General features: G+C 45.9%; 2 protein-coding genes across 3 annotated transcripts in view; both read right to left on the bottom strand.

The window, feature by feature from the left end:
- MTF1 (metal regulatory transcription factor 1) overlaps positions 1-4,436 on the bottom strand; it is a 40,150-nt gene extending 35,714 nt beyond the window's left edge. For both annotated transcript variants that reach the window (XM_010959861.3, XM_045520317.2), the window contains exons 1-2: positions 4,318-4,436; positions 2,226-2,684 (exon numbers count right to left, since the gene is read on the bottom strand). In XM_010959861.3, coding sequence (XP_010958163.2) covers positions 2,226-2,633 — 408 coding nt within the window. In that variant the 5' untranslated portion in view covers positions 2,634-2,684; positions 4,318-4,436. The remainder of the gene's footprint in view (positions 1-2,225; positions 2,685-4,317) is intronic.
- A 1,015-nt stretch (positions 4,437-5,451) lies between these two features.
- The window catches only part of INPP5B (inositol polyphosphate-5-phosphatase B), a 40,381-nt gene continuing 25,562 nt past the window's right edge, over positions 5,452-20,270 (bottom strand). Inside the window, 11 exon segments of the mRNA XM_074376796.1 lie at positions 5,452-6,294; positions 6,560-6,671; positions 7,901-8,028; positions 8,394-8,478; positions 9,779-9,892; positions 11,374-11,609; positions 12,596-12,758; positions 13,691-13,801; positions 15,713-15,848; positions 16,682-16,791; positions 18,896-19,007. Of these exon segments, the coding sequence (XP_074232897.1) occupies positions 6,179-6,294; positions 6,560-6,671; positions 7,901-8,028; positions 8,394-8,478; positions 9,779-9,892; positions 11,374-11,609; positions 12,596-12,758; positions 13,691-13,801; positions 15,713-15,848; positions 16,682-16,791; positions 18,896-19,007 (1,423 nt within the window). The 3' untranslated portion in view covers positions 5,452-6,178.

Raw genomic sequence — 20,270 nt, 5'->3', positions numbered from 1 at the left:
CATTCCTGGAGGCTGAGGGGGACAGGAGAGTCAGCCGCTTTCTCCTCAGCAAACACAGAGCGCTCTGAATATGCCTCAAAGTACCTATAACAGTGGGCTCTACTTAACTCACTTCCTAGACTTGAAGCTCCATCAGTCATCTATGTGGCCCCTATGCTAAGAGGCAGAAGAAACTCAACACACTTGGAAAAATGGATGAATCCTTTGACTCATACCCAGTTCATGGCTCCAGTAATATACCAAGTTCTCTTATATTTCAACAGAAGTTCTGGATTCTTTCCATGCTATCCTTCATCAGAATCAAATGAAATCACAAACCTAAACTACAACTATTTCCCAACTGGGCAGTCAAGCTACCACGGCTACCAGAACAAACTTTCTAAAATGCTACTCTAACCACATCACTCCCTGGCTCCAACACCTTCAGTGGTTTCCCGCTATTTCCAGAACACAGTCCAAGTCCCCTGGCATGCTACCATTGCCTTCCACGTCTGGATCTCTGCTACCTTGCTGCCCTGATCTTCTACAACTCCCTATGTTCTAGTCTCAAGGTAGTGTGGGTAGCCCACTGACTGTTTTGTACGTAAAGTTTTATTGGAATACAGTTAATTGACATTTGCGGCCAGATAATCCATTATTTGTTGTACGGAGCTGTTCTGTGCACTGTAGAAAGTTTAACGGGATCTCTGGGTTCTACCCGCTAGATTCCAGTAGGAATTCCCCAGTGTGACAACCAAAAATGTCTCCAGACATTGTCAAATGTCTCCTGGGTGACAAAACTGCCCCCAGTTAAGAACCACTATTCTAGAGATTTCCAAGTGCAAGCTAACAGTAAGATGTCACTGCTAATAAAATCTAAATCATACAGTAATTGTAGTACAGTGTCCAGATTAAGAGATAAAGAGTCGCACGGTATTCAGTGCTCATTGACTCACACTTGTGAGATTGTGCCAATTACGAATTTTAAGAGGACTTTGGAAAACTGGAACTCGTACAAGCAAAGGTGACCAGGCTGATGAGAAACTTGGGGGAAAAGGTTCTAAGAGGGATATTTTAAGAGAATGGAGGTGTTTAGCCTGCACAGGAGAAGATGCAGAGAAATTCATGATCTTTAACTACTTGATGGGTTGTCCTGTGGGAGGAAGCTTGCTGTTCAGGGAGGAAGCTTGCTGTTCAGAAAGGGAGAGCTAGAACCAGTGGGCAGCAGCTACAGGAGGGCAGATTTTGGCTCCATGCGAACAAAAGCTTTCTAACAATCAGAGGTGGCCAACAAATGTATGAGGCTGAACTGTGAAACACTATGCTCTCCTCATTCTGGAAGTGTTCAGGCAGAGACCAGAGGACTTGATGTCAGAGGTGCTGTGGAGAGTCTCCTGCATGAGATGGGAGGTAAAACAAGCTGGTTTCACTAAGGATCGTTTTGCTCTGAGATTCTAAGGCTAGCAAAGGAAAACCACAGGCTGTGAAAAATAAAATTCTCCAGTTTCAAGACCTTAATTACAGCAAAAGGGAAAACAATCTGGCTAAACGATTCACTCTATGGCTGTTTGGTAACATCTACGTTTAGTCCCTGGCACTGCAACCACCGGTCATTGGGCTTTTTCTTGTTGACCTGTAATTAGTTCCTGGATAACATATGTCACTACCTTTAACCACATCTTTTATTCTGTTAATTACACCACTAGTACAATTTGTTCAACGTATTACAGTTTTCAAAGCACTGTAATATGCCTTACCTCATTCAACATTAGCCAAATCTGAGCATGAAAATTTTAGATAACCCGCTCTCATTTACTGTATCTAGTCTGAGTTGCTTACGAAAGAAAGCTAGCCTTTATTATTCACTAAACGTTCACTAACAAAGCATATTCCAGCAAATACTCATCTCTCCCAAACAAATCGTTCATACACTACCCAGAGATAAGCCAAATCCAGTTATCTCCACATCAGAAACATGGGTTTACCTCTGTGAAACTTCTATTTTATTTATGATTTGGGAGGAAATTTTGAAAAACTAATTTAGTTTTCCCCAGTTTCACTGCGGTCATAGAAACCAGAAGTTCCAGAAAGCAGTCACAACAAAATGTGAAGCATCTACAGTAAGCAAAGCCATTGTAGGGCCTCATTCCCGGGACTCGTATACTCCCCAGCTGAAACAGCCAAGAAGAACCATGTAAGGACTTTCCCCAAAGCCACACTGCGCCCTCACCCACTGCTTTACTTACTTCTTTACGTTTCGTTTCTGGACATTCCGACTGCAGAGTGAGGGTTGCACCTTCAATATTTCTTGGCATGGGCGTGGAACCAGGGTTTATTGTTAAATGGATCTGATCTGGAGAGATAATGTGTTGCACATAACCCTGGGACATCGCTTCATGATCTATTAGGTGAAAGCCCTCTTCACCCCCTACTAGAAAAGGCAAGTGTTCTCCGCACTGTCCATCGTCATCTTCGTCCTCCAAAGTGCCAGGGTCCTGCTCAATGAGAACAGTCGTCCTATCATACACAGTTCCAGATGAGGAAGGCACCAGTCCGTTCTTATCCACAAACCTGAGCATCTTGTCGTCGGGGGTCAGCTCATCTTCCTCTGCCTCAAAGTAGCTGATGCTGTCGTCTGGACTGTGTTCCCCCATGGTTCAATCGTGCTCAGCCCAACTGTGAGAACTGGAAAGGTAGTGTCCTGTCTGCAACAGAACAAAGCCAGAGTCAGAGCCACACCCCAGGACCCAAGGACCCCCTCAACAACCACATGGCTCTGTTCTCCTCTCGTTTCAAGAGCAGGGCAAAGGAAGTGAAAAATCATCTTCCTTGGGAATAATTTTATTTTAAGCTTAAGTTTAAAATCCACTAGGTCATTCTGAAAGAAAAACAATGCCTTTTTAAAAAAATGGAAGTAATAAGTAGCAGTTCATAAGACCTTCCAAATATGACCTACTGTCAAAATCTTTAAAAGTTGGTCAAAATACCTAATGGAAGAAATAGGAGCAAACTGTTTAAGGCTGAGTTGCTATAAATCTTTAAGGAAACTCAACCCAAATATCCCCCAAATCAGACCAGAGGCAGTACAGTTTATGGTGGAAAGGGCAGGGCTTTGGAGGCAGGGCAACTTCCCTACAAATCCAGGCTTTACTACATACTACTTGGGTAACTTTTCTGTGCCTCACTTTTCTCATATGTAAGGTGGGACTGGTAATTCCTGTTCTCACAAAGTTGTTACGTGGAGTAAACGAGATAATGTATGTTACAGCACAATGTCAGACAACAGCAGAGGAATTAAGTGTGAACTTGTTCTCCTCTTCTGAGAACAGATGTCTCAGCTTCTGGGTAGAAGGGCTGATCCCTAATCAGGCATATCTAATGAAGATCACTTTGTCTACTTATCTCCTAAAACAATCTGGTGTCCACTAGAAGCTATAGCGTACTCTCTGCAATGAGGGAACGATGAGTCTTATTTTTGTTTCTACTGCCCTAAGCACAGTACACTGACGCTAGGAGTTCAGGAAATGTCAGTTGAATGAATGAAAGACCTGCAGATATACCCTCTTGGAAAGATATACTCTCTTGGCGAAAATACCAAATTTGAACTTTTCCTGTTCTGCAATAGTGACTCTTCTTTTACCTGCAAACACACAGGTTCTACAAACATGGGTTTGGTGGACAGAACAGAGAATTTTAAAATAATCAGCACATCCCTTTTAGTTTTCAGTCTAGCTTTGCACTTTATCTGTCTCTTCTGCTCTGGATTAGAAAGTGAACCTTTACGTAGTAGGGAGGCTAGACAGAGTGGTAGTTACCAGAGACAAGCCAAGGGATCTGATCCGGGAGGAACCGGCCCGACCCCTTGCTCTGGCTTACGCAACCCCGTAGATGCACATTTCGCTGCATCTGAGAAGAAAGATAAGAGCACTGGGGGCCCCACTGGGCTGCCCCGGCACCACAGGCGGCAACGCGGAGACCAACTGTCCGGAACAAACAAGACCAGGAGGCTTGAGGGGGGCAAACGAGAAGTACAAACGGAGCACCTTTGAGAAAGCTGGGAAAAGGAACCTGTCTGGGATAGCCCCCAGCCCAGGGCTACATGGAAAAACCCGAGGACGGGCTGGGGGGCTCCAAGCCCAGCAAGGAGGGGCAGGGTCCGGATCTCCATGGAAACAGGGGAGGGGGGCTGGATACCCATCCCCATGGAAACGGAGGAGGGGTGGGGTCCCTATGGTGACCGGACTGGGGTCCCTACTAGGAAACGCTTCAGGAGAGACCCTAAGTCCCGCGCCCCCCAGGAAGTCCCCAGCCCAGGCCGCGTCTAGTTTCGCCTTTTACCTCCGCGGCTCCCGGCAACGGCGGCGGCGGCAGCAGCTTCTCCCCTCCCCAGCGGCACCATGATTGCCCCCACCTTCCCCGAACGTCACTTCCGCTTCCCCTTTCCGGAGGAAGGAGGAGATACTGACTCCGCCTCGCCCTGGCTCTTCTGGTTGGTTTAGCCGGTGTGGAGCCCGAGCTCGAGCCTCCAATTGGCGAGCGGGAGGGATGGGGCGGGGCATCGCGGAGACCTCGCGGGGCAGTGAGTTTGTCCCGGGCGGCTAGTGCCCGCCTCGTCCTCCTCTTGCCGGGAGTCAGAGCTCCGCTCCAGATGCACCGGACTCGAGGGAAAGGCATCGAACTCCCAGTCACTAATTCAAAGTAGCTTCAGGCCGGCCTGCGCTGCCCTCGCCCTGGCAGCCTCAACCGCAAACGGAAGGACCATGGTTAGCCGCAGAATTACCGCAAGGAGGGATTCCCAGATTTTTCCTTCTGTGGCCCGTTTCCTCTCCAACAAAGTTAATCTGGGCGCGAGGGTCCAAGAAAGGGAGATTGGACCCCATTGGCCGAAATAGGGAGAATTCCGGGCCTGCCCAGAGGATGCCGCCACCGCTTCCTTGTCTCACATGATCTCTTTAAGACGCCCAACTCCCTCCTCACGCTCCTGCCCAGGCCGTCTGTCCCAACTTTTTCCCGTGCAAAGAGGATTGTCGGCTTCCACGAGACTCGTGCCCGGGCCAGTCAACGCCGCCTACTGGCCATTCCTTCTTTAACCTTTCACATTGTCATTCTACTGGTCCGTTTCTAAATCACTTCACACTGCCAAGGAGTAGTGAGTGGTGTTCCAAGAAGCGATTTTGCACATGCCTTCACTGCTCCTGATATGTAAATGCCTGGAAGATCTAGCTGGCAGAACCTCTTAGCAGCCGTTGCCTGTTTTCCCCATAAGCCACAAACCTCAGGAACTAGATAGAGGTCAAGGGGTGGGGGTTGTGCCTTTACTCTCTCTTGCTTGAAAAAAGTGGATAGCAGCTGTTATCACCAGACTGCCAGGCAGATACCTCTTTGGCCTCTGACCAGCTGCCCCAGTGCCTAAACCACAAGGTCCAGCTGCTGAGAGCTGCCATCTCTTAAAAGATAAAACATACAAACAACCACTGTTAAAAATACATTTATCATTAAAATATATTACACATATGAGAGAGGGGATGCATTATATACAGTTTGGAAGATTTCTTGGCCCAGAAAATTCCACTTGTTTCACCAGAACACCAAATTTCTTCAGTATTTTCATTTTCAAGCCACTGTATTGCCCTTGGAGGCTGAGTGGTCAGCTCCAGAGTTGTTGAGCCATATCTGAGGGGGTGGGCGGCTTTGCATATGCATACACACGTCTTCAGACAAAGCGCTGGAAGCACCTGGGGTGACTGTGACCTGTTTATCCAGCAGCTTCCATTTGCATTCTTGCCGTCCAGCTCATTCATCCTTCAGGACTCCAAAGTTTGTTACAAATATCTGATCATGGGGAGCTCAGCCCAAGCTACAGGGAAGGTACTGTATGCCCTGGACGCTGGCTGAGTGAGAACAAGAAGTATGGTTGTTTAAACATTAAAAAAAAAAATAGAGATCTATCTGTTAAATAACTAAAGTTGAATGCTGAATGTCAGTTTTATTGTGGTGGATTTCCCCTCGTGTCTTCACAACTCGCAGCAGCACCGAGTGTGACAGCCATGCTGGGCAGGGCAGTCTGGGCTCAGGAGACAGGCAGCTGCCACGCTTGCTTCCAAGTGGGCTCCCATCCTCTTAAGGCAGCTCTTGAGCTGAAACAGGTGGGGCTGGCAATTGGCCACCTCAGGCAAAAGAGGAGGGGCGATGGAGAGGCTCAGGGTGAGTTGCAGAGGAACTGGTGAATAAATTCTTGAGCCTTCTTCTTCTCTGCCATTTCAAGCTTTTGGTCACCGGCTGGGTTTCGAAGCAGTAAGCTACCAAATATGCTAGCTGCATGGAAAACACAAAAAACAAAGGATTCAGCAAAAAAAAGTGTGACTTATTCTCCTGTTCTTAGAAGTGGGGAGGGTTGCCCCAAAGCAGTATTTTCTGCTTAAAAAAAAAAAAAAACGAAAAACCGATTTGAGGATAAACTTTGCCCAGAGCTTGAGAATTTAGTTCTACTTCAGTGGACCTGGGACCTTCCTCAACCACAGTTCTCATGACGAGTCTCTCAGTCTGCAGAGGTACTTTCCACACACACTTGGCTACTTACCTAGAATATTATCATCCAAGTGATTTTTTGTTGAATTTTTCAGCAGTTCTTGCAAAAACGCCATCAAGTAGGTGAAGACATTTCTGTGGCATGCGGGGAGGGTAGTGATGACCTGAAAGAAGGAGAACTGGGATTTGTCTTTTTGTTCCTTCAATCATTTGTCAATTGCCTGCTGTATTCCAGGGAACTGAGTATGTGATCCAAGTACATGAGTAAAACTGTGCACAGAAACCTTGATCACACTTACCACTTGGCATAAGTGCCAAAAGAACAGCACAGATCAAGTGCTTCGTGAATTTAGAGGTCACATTTCTAACTGCATGTTGTCAAAAGACTTGAGGGAACAGAAAATGTTTTCACTGGGTCTTGAATATAAGAAGACTGGACTTGCAGAGGTAAGGACTAGGGTATTTAGGGCAAAAGAAAATGCAGAAAAAGGTAAGATAAGGAAAACAGTGAGATAAGAAGAGAGAATACATTGTGAAAAGCCCCTTTTGGCAGGAGCATTGGTGTGTGAACAGCCCTAAGCCTGGAAGGGTTGATCAGGGTAGAATTCAGTGAGTACCCTGGCTATCTGCATATCAGACTCAGTGGGGAAGCCTGTACAGTCTATTCCAGAAGAGATTTTGGTTCAGTGGATGCAGGGTAAGGCTCCAGAACCTGTATTATTAGCATGTCTTCCAGATTATTCTGCTATGGCCTGATACATAAGTGAATGACTAGAGTAGATCATAAAAACTCCCAAACATTTGTTCAAGAAAATCCTTATTTGTAGGGTGAGGATAGCTCAGTGGTAGAGGCCATGCTCAGCAAGCACGAGGTCCTGGGTTCAATCCCCAGTAGCTCTATTTAAATAAACAAATAAAAACCTAATTACCCCCTCTAAAATAATTTAAATATGAATTAATTTTTTTTAAATCCTTAATTGGCAATGGAGAGCATTTCTGACCAATGGCATCATGATGAGAGTTTTAGAACCCACAATCTGATGGCAGCAGGCAAAACAAATCAGCAAGAGAGCCTGAATGTAGGGTCTTGAACCAAGGCGAATGGAAGAGAATGGAAGAAGAGGAGCAATAGACCAAAGAGACTGAGTGTGTGGGAGGTGAGGGGAGGAGGAGAAAGAAATGACTCAGGTTTCTGGGTTGAGTCACTAGAATTAAGGGGATGCCATTAAGAGAAAAAGGGACATGAGAGGAAGAACAGGTTTGGGAAGGAAAGACTTGGTGCTGAGTTTCTAAGATATTGCGTTTGGGGGACGGCACCCACTTTGTTCCCTCAGAGCCCCATGAGACCTGGTGCTGCAACCTGTACAAGCTGATGGGCAAGGCTTCCCCTCACCTGTTTACTTGCTGTGAGGTTGCCAGAACATTCCAAGCAGGTGCGGTAGGCACTATAACAGATGACGGGCTCCGGCAAGCTCTCCAGGAAAAGCAGCAAGGCTTCGGCTACAGAATGATTGCTGGCAGCTTCGGGCCCATCGTTAAGGAAGAGGTGATGCTGCTGCTATAGTCACGGTTGGGAAAAGGCCTAGGAGCCAGCACACGCCAGGGTGCTGCCTGCTCGGCCTGGATCTCTGCTCAGAGGTGGGGTGCAAGCCCAACATCTCAAAGGGGCCAACCTGTCTGTCAGCTTAGCTAGGCCCCCCTAAATTCCTCCTATATTGGCTGCTTAAAATTGTAACGTCTTCTCTAAGCAAACTTTAAGAAAAACATGACAGCTGAGGACACACTGTCTGATGTTGAGCCTTAAAATATCCTATCCTTTTCCTCACCTCTTACTCATAACCATACACACACACACACACACACACACACAAATGTTGAAAGGATACAGAGGGTATCAATCGTTCCAGTATCCAAACAATCCCTGATATGCTCAAATTCCCACCTCAGGCCTGGCTGCTGAAACAGATCTTCCTGGAAAAGGGAACAAAGTCACAAAATAATTACATTCTCTGAAAAGCAGCAGTGAATTCCTAACTTAGAAGTATTATCATGAGCAGCAGTACAAAAAGGGGCAGGGTAATGAGACCTTGGAATCACCCTGGCAGACCGTCTGATGCCGGGTGATGTGGCTAATTCATCTCTCAGGCCTTCCCAGGCACACTCCCACAACAGGTCTTTATAGGACACCTATTATAAAACTATGAGCTGGGCGTATAACATACACAACAGTAAGATCCAACTGAAGGGAAGAGCTGAAAGTAGCTATGTTTCCTGCAGTGTTATGGAGGGATTAACCAGAAAAAGAAAAAACTGTAGACAATACAAGATGGAGAAAGTTAAAAAGGCCCCTCAGTACTCTGAGAAAATGAGATTATGGCAAAAAAGGTATTTCCATTAGTGCTAGAATCCTGTACATTCATTTGTTTTACAAAATGACTTAATGCTCTATGACTGTGAACAGTAACAATATTACACGTATTGCTCAAAAGTTACGCCTGAAAGGAGCTCAGCAGAGAAGGTAGACTCGCACAGTCCTTCAGAAAGCGACTTCTACAGCCAGATGCCCTGGGTTCGCATCCCCATCCTGCCCGTTTGTCAGTTTTGGGGCCCTGACCAAGTTATTTAACATTTCTGGGAATGTGTTTACTCCTTTGCGAACTAAATGAGGCAATGCTGTAAAACACTTAGAATAGTTTTTGGTACGCTGTAACGCTCAATAGACATGAGGGGAGAGAGACTAACCTAAGAATGTCCATTGCTCTGAGTGGCAGAGCTGTGGCAGATTATAGAGTTTCTATTGGTCTCCCTGGGACCCAGATAAATGAATCAGTGGATCTGACCAACCTGACCTCATGAAGCTTGCCCAGCTCACTCTAGAAATCAGGCTTCCTGACTCATGGCCCAGCGGTTCCACCTAGTCCCTGCCTCTGTCTGGCCTGTCAGCAAGTGAGCCCCTCCCATTCCCAGAAACTGGTGAGAGTTCCTGAAAAGGAGAGCAAGCGGACATCCTGAGAAGCTACCAGATGGCTTTCTACCTGGGGGACCCAAGAGGCCAGGGGAGGGAACATGCTGTGCAAGGCTGCTTCTCCGGGGTGGAGCCAAGTGCTGTAGGTACTAGCAGGGTCTGTCCCTCATTCACTCCCTGGGGGAAGAGCAGCTTGCCACAGGTTCCGTACGGTAAAAGCTTTTCGTGCCCGGAGTTCTCGGGGCTGATGCTCTTTCTCAAGGCAGCCTGGTCTCCATCAGGTCTGACTGTTTCACCACCACCCACCTGCTGGACAGCGTTTCGGTACAGGTAATCAACCATCATCCAGAGCTCTTTGGGGATTTCCATGGATTTCTCCAACTGGCTCCCATCATCTTCAGTGTGGAGTTGCATCAGAGTCTGAAACGAAACAAAAAGCATGATAAGGCGGGGAGGGTATATAGCTCAGCGGTAGAGCACATGCTTAGCATGCACGAGGGCCTGGATTTAATCCTCAGTACCTCCATTAAAGGAAAAAAAGGCATGATAAGAAGGTCCACCAATGAAACTTCTGACAGGCTGACTTCAGGAGAACGTAGGATATGGGGACAGAAAACCCATGGAAGAAGGGAAGCGTTTCCATGCCCCTAAGCAAACATTCCAAAGGCAAAAATGAGACCAAGTGGCACAATCAAGGTACAAAAGGTGACTTTTGAGAAATGGGATTGGCTTACGACAAGTAGTTTCAATGAGTTTTCATCATTTTAGAAAAAGCATCCTGCTTATAGCATTTCACTGTCAGAACCAGAGAGACAGTGTGGCCTGGTGAAAAATGAGCACAGACTTGGGAATTCAAAAACCCAATTGCAAGGTCCAGGTCCAGTGTTAACTCGCCATGTGACCCGTGACAAACCACTCCTCTTATTGGGCCTCTGGTTTCATCTCTAATATGGAGAGGACAGAGTTCAAGAGTCCCGAAATTAAAAAAGGCAATGGACGGGGGAGGGTACAGCTTAGTGGTAGAGTGTGTGCCTAGCACGCATGAGGTCCTGGGTTCATTCCGCAGTATCTCCATTAAATAAATAAATACATAAATAAACCTAATTACCCACCCAAAAAATAATTAATTAAAAATGACATGGAGGAAAAGGAAAAGCATACCTATTACCAAAAATCTGCTCCAAACCAGCTCCCCTGTATTATAATTGTCTCCCTAGAAGCCTTTAGAGCTCAGAAAATTTAGTTTAGGATGATAAATGACCAAGTGATGATTAAAACAGAAAAAGGAATAAAATCATGGGTCAGGGAAATTTCATGATCTTAGTATCCACAGCTGAGTTTATCTAATTTATTATGTATGAAAGACCAAAAAACAGGGCATAACATTTTGCAACTTTTCGCATCAGGAGGTGGAGTCTGTCCCCATCCCTAGAATCTGGGCTGACTTCACAACTCGTTCTGACTGAAATGGCATCGTGTGAATTTGGGAGCTGGGGCCACAAGGCTTTCTGCTCTCATACTCTTGCTGCCACTTAGGGAAGCCTGGGCCAGCCAACTGACTGATGAGAGCCCATGTGGAGGCAGATGCCAAAGCTAAGACAAGTCAGGGAGGCCTCCTCCAACCCTCTAGCCATCACAGCGGCCATCTGATTGCAACCACACAGATGAGCCTAGGTGAGACCAGCAGAAGAGCCACACTGGAAACTCACAGTCATGAGAAGCAATAACATGCTATTGTTTTAAACCACTGAAAATGTCAGGGTGTTTGTTAAAAAGCAATATATAACCGCTGGAATCAGGAAACTCTAGGAAGGCTAGTAAGTTCTCAGGTCTCTGAGATATCCTGTTTGATGGGCTTGGTTGCTACAATTCTAGATGGCTCTTTGTGGCACGTAACTCACCAGCTCTCTAATGGTCTCTAGCGGCAGGTCCAAGATGGGCTCCTTCATGTGGCACAATGTATGGATGGGAGATCCAAAACAGCTGGGCAGGTAGTTCCCAGACACAGACAAAAAGTAATCTTTTCCCCTGTCCAAGTGTAAAACCAGGATGTCCTCAATTTTGTCTTCACCCGAGTTGAGCTTTGTAGCTGTAGTCTTATTTACAAATAGTGCCAATTTAATTTCAATGGCAGTATCTGAAAAAAAAAAAAAATTAAAGGAATGCTGGTTGGTGGGAGGCCAAGAGGAAAGTGGGAGAGAAGACAGACGGGAAGAGGGTCAGACACACAGGGACGGGAAGAGGAAATAAGAAGTGTCGGCCAACCAATAAGAATTTACACACTGGGCACTCGGGAGACACATGAACGAGGAGATTATAATCCAAGGGGGAGTGTGAAAAAACAAAAACATGAATAGGCAACTGAGGGCCCAGCTCAAGCTAGAAGTTATCTGGGGAGGAGGGCAGGGGCACCAGGGGAGGTCATTAGGTTTGTTTATTTTTTATGTATTTATGTTTAATGGCAATACTAGGGGTTGAACCCAGGACCTCGTGCATGCTGAGCAGGCGCTCTACCCCTGAGCTATACCCTCCCCTCAAGCTAGAAGTTATTAATACAATAAAAAAGGCATGGATCAAAACAGCTTGCCCTGAGCCAGGTTCAGATGAAGACATCTGACCCGGTAGAAAAGATAACACACTACTAGCCTGTGAACTGTCCACAAAGCATGCGTAAGCCCTCGCCTCACAGCACAACATCGAGTGCCACGGAGAAGTCAGGGGAAAGACATGGGTGGTACCTTCCAGGGCCAGATAACATTTCTGGATTATCGCCCTACTGTCTTTCCCCACAAGAGCAGGTAGGTGGGAGTTGATTACAGTAAGGCAGAGAGTGAAAACGGTTCCCTTAACAGCAGCACCTGCTTTACAGCAATCTTGTGTTTCCTCTTTCTGTGAAATTACAGAACATACACATGACTGAGACTACTTCTGAAACTGAACTCATGCTCCTCACTATTTGAAATTTTATTTGTGGATGGTTCATCCACAGAGCTTTTAAAAAAATTTCAGGCAGACAACCAAACACTCAGAGACAAAAAGCTCGTATCAGGAAAATGAGCAAAGATAGGCAGGGTAGGGTGTTCCCCATGCCAGCAGCCAGGAACCTGGGAACAGCGGCCTTACTTGGCAGGAGGAAGCCCCGGCTGGGGTTGGCATGCAGCCACTGCTTACAGTAAGACTCTTCATTGGGCTTGTTGATGAATTCAAACTGACATGGTACTTGTCCGTTCTGAATGGTAAAGGATTCTACTTGCAACTGCATGTACTTCACATTCTGAAAAGAGAACTGGGAACAAGCCCAGGACCAGTCAGACCAGCACCCTCTCCTTGGCAACCTGCCCAGCCACCCCAACTGGGCAATCCTTGCCTTTTCTGGAAAAAAAAAACGAAGGACTATCTTTTTCCAACCATGTTTCTGCTCTAAGTATTTACCCAGGAGGCCACAGCTACCACTGAAGACCAGCTGTGGCCTCTGCCTATGTTTAACCAAAAAATCCCCAAACTCAAAAAACTCACGTGGGTTTCATAAATAAGTTTCCTGAAGGAATCAAATTTTAAAAATTCTCTACCCAAAGACCATTTCCAAAACACCTTTCACCAATTCCACTCCCAAACATGAAAACCAAGCTCATTCTTCCAAGTAGTTGGACATCTATCTTAGAAATACCCTCACCATAAATCCTCATTTAATGGACTTTTTGGTATGGTCAATTCTGAATGAGCCATGCTATGGTACTTCCATGAAAAATCTTTAGCCCTGACCTGACTTCTCCCAATGCCCATGACCTTTCCATACTGCCAACCCTCCCATCAACTCATATGTACCCAAAACTTGGGACTCAATTTAACCTCAAAGCAAAGCATCAGTAAGAAGACAAACCCAACGTAAGTATACACAGCAGCTACACTAAAATCAAATGAAACACATTTTGGATCCTCTGTGCCATCATTTAACTCATGGATGGCCCATGTGTGGGTGAAATAGATGAGCCACAAAAGGTTGCAGGCTTCTGGTTGAGAAGATCAGGAGATAAAATCTAAACCAACGACCCCGCTCTTGTCGGCTAGCATCCTCAGCCTCACTTTATCTAGAAGCGGCTGATCGAGGAAGACTCGAGTCCAGCAGTCGATGGGTGCCTCTTGGGATGCTGAGCCCTGGCAGACGAGGTTTAAGTTCTAGGAAGAGAAGAGCCCGATGCCCTGGCAGGTCCTTCCTACCTCTCGCTTGGAGAGGGACACAGAAGGAATGCTGGCGTTTTCCAACTTATCCAGGGAGCGAACAATCTCCTCCAGAGTCTTCCGATAAAGCTCTTCATTTACAACCCTCACCTGGAAGGGAAACAGCAGAGACTGAGTGCCTTGTCTTGGGCCCACTTCCTCTTTTTCAGTATCCAGGACATTCACAGCCTTGGGAAATAGTAGTTGATGGCAAAGCAGGCAGTGAACACTAAATACATTTAGTTAATTAACAAAGAACCCAACTAACAATAGACGTAGAAGCGTCCCCGAGAGGCAAAGCTTCTGGTAAAATCAGAGCCGCTCCCTGGTGAGCAGTAAGAAGATGCAGGGGTGAAAGCTCGGTTGGCAGTTCTGCCGGGTCTTAGGCCCAGGGCAGAAAGATCCCAGGGCCTGGCTCCGCTATGCCTGCTGCTGCCAACGGCCCTGCACTGAGGAACTTCTCTAGGGCTTTGACTTAAAGCAGCGTTTCTCGGGCTCCATCAGCCAAGATTTTTGTCAGGCTTTCCCTTCTGTATTTTGAATTACAAACACAATTCTTGTCATTTTCCAACAACAAAACCTTAGTTATAACATTCATTAGGCTTTGTTCAAACCACCCACACCTGCATAGATTCTGTTGTGCCTCTACCTGCACCCTTGAGAACTGGTGATATAAAGACAGACAGAAGTCACTGAAGAAGAGGTGCAAGTGGAGGATAAATAAAAAGGTTCAACTTCGCTAGTCATCAGGGAGGTGTGAGCTAAAATAACGGAGTAGCTTTCTCTTTTGGCTCACTAGGTTGGTAAAAATTCAAAAGACTGATAAAACCCAGTGGGTGAGGGTATAGCTCAGTGGTAGGGCACGTGCTTAGCATGCACAAGGTCCTGGGTTCAATCCCCAGTACCTCCATTAAAAAACAAAAACAAAAAAAAACTATGTTGTACACCAAAAATTAATGTAACAGTGTAAATCAACTATATTTCAATAAAAAATTTTTTTAATTAAAAAAAGATTTATGGGAAGGAGGATACAGCTCAAGCACTAAAGCACATGCTTAGCATGCACTAGGTCCTGGGTTCAATCCCCAGTACCGCCTCTAAAAATAAATAAATAAATAAACCTAATTACCACCCCAGCCAAAAAAAAAAAGAATAAAGAAAAGATTGATAAAACCCACTATTAGCCAGGCTGTGGGAAAATAAGCTCATACATGGTTGACAGAAGTGTAAAATGGTAAGGACTGTGGGAGGATAATTTAGCAGGCTCCAATTAAGTCAGAATACAATTTTCTTTGAACCACTGATTTCACCTTTAGGGATTTTATACTACAGAAATATTCACTCTGGTATACAAAGATATAAGTGAAGGGTGGTCACTACAGCAATGCATATAATAGCAAAGTTTTGGAAACAACTTAAATGATCAATATATACACTATGGTTCACCCATAATATGAAATATTTTGCAGACTTTAAAAATAATGAGGAGTGGGGGGTGGGTATAGCTCAGTGGTAGAGCGCATGCTTAGCATGCATGAGGTCCTAGGTCCAATTTCTAGCACCTCCGCTAAACAATAAAAGAATCAAATAGATTTTTTTAAAAAGGGGAAAAAAAACCCCAAGGAATTAAAAAAAAATGAGGGGGGAGCTCTACCTCTACTGACATAGAAAGATCCTCATAAAACATAGTGGGGAAAAATGATGTTCTCAGAACAATATGCATGATATGTCTCTTTCACAAAAAGGGAAACACTTTTTTATGTTATATGTAGAATACTGACACACATTTGCATAGAAAAAGGTCTGGAAAGATACAGTCCAAAAAGCAAAGGACAACTTCCATGTATGTAGAAACAGACAAGTCTGAAAAATGATTATGAATTAAATTAGATTAAAACCATTTCTAAAAGGAGCTTCCCCACACTCAAGGTGGGAGGAGGAGACCAGAACAACCAAGATGGTCTCGGCTCTGAGAACCGACCCCTGGAGAAAGATTACAACGGGCACCAGCTGCCCACCTACCCCGATGTCAAACACTGAGCTGACGGGCTTGTGGTCACTGGTCTTCAGGGCCATGTGGCTCTGGTAGCTCAGCTGGGTGATGTTCTTCCCTTTCCAGAGGACCCGGTCACACCAGGCAGGAGCACGACACTTCTCACTGCAACACAAAGTCCACACTGGGAGGAGCCTTCCCGGGCACGGCAGCACCCACTGCCTGGCTAGCGCTCTGGCTCAGCTGGGAGTGACAGTCCACGCGTCCGGTGACCTGAGACGGCAGGAGTGATCTGGGCCTACCGAGGGGTGACGTGTATCCTGGGGCTACCACCCGAAACGACTACAAAAGTGCAAAGCCAAACCACTGTCCAGAACGATTCTCTGCTCTCTCGCCTCCTATGGGGACCAGGCAAGAGTCAAAGCAATCTGAGAGTAAGTCCTCTGTGGTCCTCAAAAGGCGGTGGTTAAAACAGGCTGTGAATGCCAACTGCCTGGGTTCAAATCCTGCTTCTACGCTTGCCTGCTTGGGAGGCTCTTTAATTTTTTTGTGTTTCAGCTATCTGATCTATACAATGAAGATAACACATCACACTTACTTTTCAATGGGTTGTTCGGAAGATTAGATGAGATAATACAAGTAAAGCGTATTGAATAGTGCGTGGCATCCCACTGGCACTAATAAAAAATATGAACTACTATGTAACGACCAAGTACAAGCTAAGTATTTTGGAATCACCCTATCACCCTAAGCACCACTGACAGGGAAGTAAGTCTCAAGAAGCGTTACAGGCAAAGGCAAAGGCAGTCCAGGAGAAAACGTGTGGGAAGGCAGGCAGCTTAATGAGCAGATACTGGGAGAAAGTGTTTGACCCGAGTGCAAAGTGTGGGGAGGAAGTGGCAGGAAACCCATCTTCTTCTTTAGGTCCATGAGGGCAAATGCTCCCCTAACATTCTCAGTTTCCATTTGCTCAGCCCCTGAAGCAACCTCTGACCTACCTGGTATCCCAGTCATTGGAGCCCGTATCGTACTTGTAGGTAGGTTGGAATGTGAGCTCGCCCTCTTCAAAGCCTTCAAAGACAGCCTTTGCAGCCACCTGAGCTCTCAGCTGTACAAAAAGATGGAAGAATAAAAAAAAAAAAATACAAAAACACCTCAGAATAAAAAGGGCAAACCTTGAATCATCAGAGGAAAGGAAATCAATCTGGAATCCAAGCCCTGCCCCAAAAGAAAAGGCCTGAGACAGCTATTCTGTAAGAGCTTGAGTTATTTAACCCCTAAGAAGAGGAGCATGCTGACCATTCCTTCACCTTTTTTTTAAGGCTCTTTTGATAAAAGTGTACCTGCATCCCAGGGGCCTGAGTACCATCTTACTGAGATGCCCCTAGGAGGACTAGATCCCCGTGGACATAGGGTTTTCCTCTTGCAGGTATCAGGCACTTCATCTGTGCAGCACAGTCGTTCCAATTACACAGAGGGATGTAACTGCACAGAAAAAGGTCTGGAAAGATACAAACCAAAAAGCAAAGGGGCACTTCCATGTATGTAGAAATATACAGTAGAAACATACCCAAATCTTTATGAATCAAGTTTAAAGTAAAACAATTTTTCAAAAGAGTTTGCCAAATTAGTTACATGACCTAGGGGAAGCTCTGTGCCTTGGTTTCCCCATCTGTAAATTTGGATTTATGATAGAATCTGCCTCACAGGATTGTTGCAAAGATGAACTGTCAGCTTAGAACAGTGCCTGACACATTACGATAACTAGCATCCTTCCCACCCACTGCACTCATTCTAAGAGCTTCTTCTCAGCAAGGGGTCAAAACCACACGTGTTCCTGCCTCCTCCCTGGAGCACCAAGCCTGGCGCTGCGTGGACTAAAGAACTCTCAGCTCTAACTCTGGAGACAGGGTCAGCTATCCAGGGGATAACAGTTGACAAATTCCCCAAAATATGAATTCCTAAAAAAAAAAAAAAAAACAACTATTAAGGAAAAAGCAACAGGAAACAGTAAAAATTCAGGTATTAGTGTAAGATGATTCTTAAATGAGTAAATACAGACCTTAAAACCATCTGGAAAGCAGAGAAACACACAAAATGGTCCTATTACTTAAGGAAAGACCAGAAAAGAAGGCAAGAGGAGATGGGTGTCGAACTACCAGGGAAATGGGAATGCCGCAGTCCAGAAAACAGAGGCATAGACAGAGAGTTATAGACCAGACTGGGATAAGGCTGAGATGGGGGTTAAAGAGAATACTTTACCAAGGAAGAAGAGAAAAATGGGTCAATAAAGAGATTATTCCATAAAGAAAGACACAACAACGTTGCGATTCTTTTTACCCCTTCAACTGATCTGCACTGGGGGAAAAATAAAGGTAACGGAAAGATTTACACAAATGACAATACAGAGGTGATTAAAAGGGAGATACAGACTAAAAAGAAAAAGGACTTTAACATTCTGAGCAACTCTGGCTGCTTGAACAGTTTTGAAATCTGTTGAGAGGAACAGCTTGAAGAAAGTCAGAAATAGACTCCTCTTGTCCTGGGGAACAGCTAAGGCTGTGAGAAAGCAGCGCTAACCCAGACAACGGTGGGGAACAGCGGGATACAGAACGGATTCCTGTCAGAGGTGAAGAGACCCCCCTCAGAAGAAGAGTTTGCTCCTGGGGGAGGGTATAGCTCAGTGGTAGACCGTGTGCTTAGCAAGCATGGGGTCCTGGGTTCAATCTCCAGTACCTCCATTAGAAAAAAAAAGTTTTTCTAATAAAATAAAATTATAAAGAGAAAAAAGAGTGGTCCTTCACTCTGGACAGGTCTGTGAGGAGCAGCAGCAGCGGGGAGAGAGTGAGAGGCTCATTCAAAACATCAGTGAATCATCTTAAGTATACTAAGTATCTTCTCTATGAGAGGCTTGGTACCCTTTTGGCCCCAACTTGAACGACTGAATGAATGAACAAACAAACGAATGGGCAGAACGAATGGGCACACACAAGAGAGAGAACAGCTCCGGCCCCCGAGGGCCACAAGCCTCAAGGAAAGAGCTGGTGGGCAGACAGCTGTGGGGGAGGGAAATGTGGACGGGAGGACAGAATGACCGAAACGAAACCCCCCAAGACAAGAAGGAAGAGATTGAGAGTTGGGAAGGCGGGCTTTTCTGTGCCCTCATGTGGGGGGACGGCTGCCTGAAGAGGGCCCAGGGGGGCCATCGGTACCTGGTCATAAGCATACAGGGTTTGAAAGGCCTTCTCTTCGATGAGTTTTTTCACTTTTTCCACATCCAGCTCTTCTATCCTGTAGTTGAGGTCCCCCAGCCACAAGATCACACTGTGAGGACAGAGCACAAAGGTCACAGAGTTTAGGAGGGACTCTGCCCATCCAATTCTCTCCAGCGAGCTTCTGACACAACACCCACAATGCTCCACCTCTGGGGAGCTGGGCAGGGAAGGGACATGGATGCTCAGGAAATCTTCCTCTTGCCATCCCATTGAATATACTGTGTCCAACATGCTGCTTGCTCAGTTATCTTGGTCCAAGTTCACTGGACACAGCCTTGAGTTCTCCTTGACTACTATATTCTTGTATGATTGGAAAGATAATCTATTAAGATCTAAAAGCAAGGCAAAAATTTACTTCATTCCTGGAAAGAGGCAAAAAAGATCCAAGTATTGGGAGTCACATCAATCACCCAGGAAGCCAAATCAGATGATGCCATGATGTCACCTCTGCCTCCACCCACACTCCAGTCCACAAAACACACTCTCAGCCTTTGTTTCTGGAGCTGAGTTCCTTGGAAACAAAGCTCCACCTTTCCAGCGGAGTCTGGGTTTAACCACCACCGTGTCATCGGTTAGCTCTTTCGGCAGAGTGTGACAGGTGTCTCATTACACCTGCTACTTTGGGAAAATGATCACTGCATGCTCCCAGGTGACACTGCACGTCCCACAAAGACCAATGCTGCTCTATCTAAAGCCAAGACCCAAATCATCAGAGAATCTGCATGGCAGCAAACCCGCCCCAGAATAAATGCAACCAGAAGCTAAAAGCAGACACACCGACATGCAAGCCGAAACCTCACAAACTAGGACTCTGTAGGGTCAGCAGGACAGAAGAGGCAATCCCTGCTAGGTTCCCAGGAGAAGGAAAGCCATCCCATCAGCTTCCAGAACATCAGTGAGCTCAAGACAGCTCTACCACTGCAGCCGGCGGGACGAGAGGCTTGGTTCTGTGTCCTCCTGGGCAGGTGCCACGGCCCCAGTGGCTTCTTTCCTTGTTATAAAAGAAGTGGCACCAGCTTCCAGGGTTACTGTCAAGTCTGAAATTCTAATACGCCTTGAATTTAGACAGACAGCAAGTACTACAGATAAATGAAATAAAGAGAATCGAAAAAAGGCAGCACAACGTGCTCCAAGCAGCTGCAACTGTGTCTTTTGTCAAGCTGAAACAAGAGGCAAAAAAGACAAAGTGAAGACAGACAAATGCAGCCCAGGTCTCGATGACATGTGCTTCTGGTAAGGACGGGTGGACAGAACTGTGAAACATACTTCTGAAACCTGGGCTTGAGATGCCCGCGCTGTGGTTGCTTTTCTC

Source organism: Camelus bactrianus, chromosome 13 (assembly GCF_048773025.1).
Source record: "Camelus bactrianus isolate YW-2024 breed Bactrian camel chromosome 13, ASM4877302v1, whole genome shotgun sequence".
NCBI lineage: Eukaryota > Metazoa > Chordata > Mammalia > Artiodactyla > Camelidae > Camelus > Camelus bactrianus.
Note: the sequence above shows the minus strand (reverse complement) of the source record. Positions and strands in the feature narration are given on the sequence as shown.